General features: G+C 58.0%; 1 protein-coding gene across 1 annotated transcript in view; it reads right to left on the bottom strand.

Moving 5' to 3' along the window:
• Positions 1–5,309, bottom strand: part of LOC103923480 (transducin-like enhancer protein 2) — a 17,797-nt gene that overhangs the window by 10,814 nt on the left and 1,674 nt on the right. The window contains exons 3-6 of the mRNA XM_009331841.1: positions 3,400–3,462; positions 3,086–3,160; positions 2,421–2,613; positions 131–147 (exon numbers count right to left, since the gene is read on the bottom strand). Of these exons, the coding sequence (XP_009330116.1) occupies positions 131–147; positions 2,421–2,613; positions 3,086–3,160; positions 3,400–3,462 (348 nt within the window). The remainder of the gene's footprint in view (positions 1–130; positions 148–2,420; positions 2,614–3,085; positions 3,161–3,399; positions 3,463–5,309) is intronic.

The following is a 5,309-nucleotide window of genomic DNA, read 5'->3' as shown; positions in this document are numbered from 1 at the left end:
CAAGTGCCTCTGGGGGCTGGCAGGCTGCCGGGCAGAGCCTGGTGGAAGGAAAGCCTGTCCACTTGCCCATGCATTGAGGCCAGCTGAGGCCACCGGCCCAGCCAGAGCCAGGCATGCCGACATGACTTACCCGGCTCGGCGTGCGCTCTGGAGCCCAGGCAGCAGCAGGGAGAGCGTCCGGGCAGGTCCGTGTCAGTGAGGCAGAGGGGAGGAGAAAAAGAGGCTGTTAATGCAGAGGCTGTGCCCCAAGTACCCGGGTAGGGAGGAAAGGGGGGCACTGCAGGGCAACATGGGAGGAGAGAGCAGGACATGGGCTGAAAAATCACACCAAATTTCCCACTTTGCCCATCTGCAGTGTGGATCCTCTGATATCTAATAGGAGGTGAGCACATCGGTCTTCCTCAGGGAAGCAGGGGGAATTGCTCTATCCACCCACCTACTTTCAAGAAATTCACTCCAGCTTTGGAATCTCTTCCCTGGATGTGGTGACAGGTCCAAGGCTGCCAGGAGGGGATGAGCCAGCCGGACAGCTGAGACCTCCTGAATCACACCCATCCTATTTCCTTAGGAAGCCATGCTAAAAAGCCCTGCTTGGAAACCCTCCAAGGCTTTTTTACATGCGCAACAGAACAGGTCCACCTCCCTGGGCTCAGGGAATAAGTGCCAGGCATTTGCTACAAATCTAAGCATGGGGTTATGGGCTGGGGTCTAGCAACCCTCCTTGGCTGATTTTCACTCCTAACGATCACATCAGCATTTGGGGAGAACAAGCTCGTCCCAGTCTCTGCTGGCAAAAGGAGGCAGGCGGGTATCAGGAGATGAGGGACTCTCCATGTGGGTAGCTGCTCCAAGGCTATGGTCAGCACAAAGCCAGGGAAAAGGGAGGGAGAGGGACGGGGTGCCTGCCATCAGCACTTCAGCCCTGGCTCAGCTTGATCCACACCAGCTCTGGCTAACTATGGCAGAGCCCCAGGGATTAACCCAAACCATATATAGCATTTCACAATTTTTTTTTAAAAGGAATTATTCTGGGTGTCTTTGCGCCCTCTGCCATGGCTGGATGCCCCTGCCAAGGAGCAGCTCTGGGCTGTGCATGGCAGGAGCTGCTGCTGGAAGCACAGGCTGCCTGGGTCTCTAAGGGTTAAGGCAGGCACAGCACAGCCTGCTTTTATCTTCTTTCTGGAGTTTGTTTTTCTCCTTCGGGGGAAGGCCATCCTTAAAGAAACACTGACAGAATTAAAACCACAGACACCTGCGTACAGGGGCACAAAGCAGACTCGGACAGTTTCCTGCTGCTATTTTCACCACCTTGAAATCTTACAAGTGAAATCAGATCATTAGGAAAATGCAACAAACCCCTCCATTGCCCAGTTTTGCTGTTACTGCTGGGTCCTGTCCCTGCAGCATTTCCAGGCCCTGAATCGGGGACATTGGGAGCAGCCAGCACCTTCCCCAGAGGAGTTTGCAGAGGAGCTCACTACGGCTGCTGAATTTTATTGCCTGTTTCTAGCCCATAGAGCTGCCCTGCTGCCCAAGAGCCCTCTGTCCATGCCTCGGTCTTCCTGTCAGCAAAAACACCTGATGCCTGCGCTCTGCAGAAGGTGACTTGAGCTCAGAGCAGCTTCTCCTTCATGCAGCACTTTAATAGCAACAAGCCACCAGCAAAGCTGGGTGGTGTTATTAATTTGGCCCAGGCCTGCCAGTAGCATTCAGAGCACTGATTTAATGATGATTAAATATTGATGATGTTTGTAAAGCACTTTGTGATCCTGATAGGAGGAGGCACCCATAAGGATGAGGAATTACTGCTATTTACAAGGCACCACACACTCACTAAGGCTCTGCTTTCTAAATTCCTTGCCACAGACCTGTGGCTCCCACAATTTCTACCAGGGGCTTGCAACAGTATTTTCCTTTAAAGTCTCGGCTTCAGGCATCGGATCTTTACCTGGTGTAAACCCTGGTGTAAATAGAGGGTTTCTCTGTGGCGGGGATCTCACACCCTCCCAGCTACCTCGTGGAAGGGGGACCCTCACACACTGGAAATACGCAGGGGAGCAGGAATACCCATGTGTGCACACACACGTGCCCAGAGCCCTGCTGCCCAGCATCTGGGGTGAACACGCAGCTGCCCCCCCCGCCGCCGCACGCCATCACTGCACGGCAGTTGTTCCCCTGGTCAGAAATAGAGCCAGCCTCTGAGGGCTGCAGATATTTAATTAGCTGGATCTGTCATTCACAGTGGTTGCTGCTCCCCCTGGCCCCAGGGAGCAGCTGCCAGGCATTGAGGAGCCCTGGGAAACAGGCAGAGCAGGCAGCAGGATCCCTCCCAGTGCTGCCCAGGCACCTGTGGGACATCTGCCCAGCACTGACTCAGCCAGCCTTCGAAGGGTTAATTCAGCTGTGCTTCTTCCCCTTACCTCTGTTCTCCCCATCCTGGGCCACTCTGTCCTCCTTGGCAGCCAGCTGAGACTGTGCCATCAATGCCCCCGAGAGGGCCAGGAGCCCCGAGGTGCTGCTGACCCCACTCAGGCTAGAAGGCTGCATGCTGGAAGGGTGGGGTGTCAGCGGGATGGGGGATGCGTGGTGGGAGAGGTGCTGAAGCTGCTGCTGCTGAAAGAGAAAGAGCAAATGGTCCTCGATCCGGGAGGAGACAGCCACAGCCAGCCGTGCCCAGCACCCCTCAGCTTCCTGCATGAACTGCGATGCAAAGCGCAATGGGATGCGACACAACGCGAGGACGAGGAGGGGAGCAGAGCTGTCGAGGCTGCACAGTCCAGGTCACATTGCCTGCCCCTGCCACCCAGGGCACCTCAAGTACCTCTGCGCTGCAGATGTGATCCTGACATACGGCAGACGAGCCCAAGCCATGGCTCTGCCCTGCTCTGCTCAGGGCGGTGAGGGCCAGGGAGGATCCCAGAGGCCGTCCACCGCCTTCAGGACACAGTGGCAAACCCTCTCACCGCAGGGGACCAGCCCTGGGCTTATCGAAGTAGTAAAGACCCTGGCTTCCCCCATCACTGGACTGCATGGTCTGAACCCCCAACCAGGAAAGAGCCTTCGCCGGCCGGGCAGTGGGACTCACCCCGACGATGCTGTTCAGTTCCCCCATGGTCACCTGCTTGGCCCGCTCCACAGCCTGCAGGACCTGCTGCTGGTGCTGGGAAGGAAAAGCACGGGGAGGTCACACCATGCTCCTGGCCAGAGGGACCACACAGCCCAGCATCGCCCCAGCTGCCCAGGGCTGCGCAGCACCCTCTCCCGTCCCTCCAGCACAGGTACAGAGGTTTTCCCCCCCCCGAATCTCCTGTTGTTCAGGCAGGACTCAGGTTCACCCCTTCCCAAGGGCCTCGAGAGAAGCCCGAGCAGTCCGGTGCACATCCCCTGCCTCCCCCTTACCTCCTGTGTCAGAAAGGGTATAATCTGGGCACAGATGGCACTCAGTCTCTTGACAATCTCTGCCTGAAAGAGGAAGTAGGTATCACCACGGATGGGAGGGCTGAGCCCGGTCCCATCCCCTCCAGCGGAGAGGAGGGCAGCCAAGCATCCTGCAGATGCATGCAGCCTCTGCGGAGGAGATAAACTCTCCCCACCCGCACCCGCTCAGCATAAATCCTCCTCCTGCCTCTGCGTCCCTGCTGGGATTTCCCAAGCTGCTGCCAAGGGAGGACTCTGCCCAGGGCTGTGGGACCCTCCCAGGCTGTCAGGTTCCCCCAGGCACATGGGAGGGAACCCGACTCCTAAATCCCTCCATGGATTCAGGCCAAGCAGAGCTCCGAACTGTCAGTCCTTTTGCAGCCCAGCTGGCTTTGCTCAGCCCAAACCCATCTTGGCTTCATGGGCTGCGCCTCTCACAGCCAGCGGGCAGGCTGGCAGGGAAGAAGGAGAGCCGAGCCACAAGCACTGGCAGCAGGCCATCAGCATGCTGCTTGCTCTCTCCCTGAACATCGGACTCGAAGCCAGGGGGAGAGCAAGGGGGACGCAAAATTCACACAAATGAATTCAGCCCTCTGCATCATGTCAGCAAAGCCCTGCAAGGCACCGATGGTGGTACCTGCTCTGCCCTTCCCGCCCCAGCCGGATAAGAGGCTCCCGCTCCCACCCCTGCCGAAGCGCCAGGCCAACCACCACCAGCTCTCCCTGCTCCTTCCAGTGGGGGAGTGGAGGCACAGAGCACCCCTGTACCTGTCCCCTGCCCAGCAAGTGGCAAGGAGAAAATGCAAAGGACCTGGCACGTCCTCTCCTCAGCCTGCAGTTATAGACAGACCCACAGCCTGGCCGTATCCCCACCAAGGTAAGCACTTCCCAAGGGAAGGGGCTGTGGCTTTCCAGCCCAGCCTCTCCAAAAGAAAACCAGCTCCTCCCGGGGAAAACTTGATCCCCCCCACCCGCTGCGAATCCACCCTGGCACTGGCAGAGGGATTGGCTGCTCTGAAGTGTTTTCTCATCTCAGGTTTCCAACAATCCCTGACAGCATTGCAGAGAGGTCAAACCACGCACAAAGCCGGCAAAGAACAAAGGGAACATTTACCTGCTGCGCTCAAAGGCTGCCTGCGCCCTGGGGAGCTTGCCCGTGCCCACCAGCACCCTGGCCCGGGCTGCTGCGTCAGCCACCACCCCAACGCCCACACGGGACCCAGGGAGCCAGAGACATCCCCCTGCCCTCCCCGGACCTCTCCTGCCCACACAGAGCCAGGAGCCGGACCCGGGTGGGCCAGGGCTCCCTCTCCCCAACCACTTGGCCATCGCCTCTGTCACCCCATGTGGCTCGGGCCACCCCTGGGTCCCAGTCCCACCCCTGGGTCCCACTCCCACCAGAGCTCTGAGCACGTGGGGATGGCAGGAACGTGCTTGCAAGCTCTACGACTCTCCCTGCTAACAAAAGGAGCAAACTCAGAGGGGCTGAGCCAGCTGGAGGAATATGGCAGTTGACTTGCCACTTTGTCAGGCATTGGTCCAAACTAATTTCCCTGGCAGAGAGCCCGTGATGACTAGATTGATAAATCTGAAGAGGGAAAGCAAATTAACGCTGGAACAAAAGGGGAACCAGGGAAGGGTGAAAACACTCCTCTGGCTTCAGGAAAGGAAAAGGGGATTAAAAAAAGAGAAGAGAAAAGAAAGACAATCCATTTGCCTCTGGGCTCCAGCTCCTGCTGTTTCCTCCACGCTCCCTCCTGTGTCTGGGGCCCCAGAGAACCGCTGCAGGGAGGAACATGCGCAGGGCTCACGGCCAGGTTCTGAGAGGTGCTTTGGGATGGCAGGGAGGAGGCCCTGTCCCAAGGCACCTACCAGAACTCAACAGCACACGT

Source organism: Pygoscelis adeliae, unplaced genomic scaffold (genome assembly GCF_000699105.1).
Source record: "Pygoscelis adeliae isolate BGI_AS28 unplaced genomic scaffold, ASM69910v1 Scaffold239, whole genome shotgun sequence".
Classification (NCBI taxonomy): domain Eukaryota; kingdom Metazoa; phylum Chordata; class Aves; order Sphenisciformes; family Spheniscidae; genus Pygoscelis; species Pygoscelis adeliae.
This window is presented reverse-complemented; position numbering and strand designations above follow the sequence as displayed.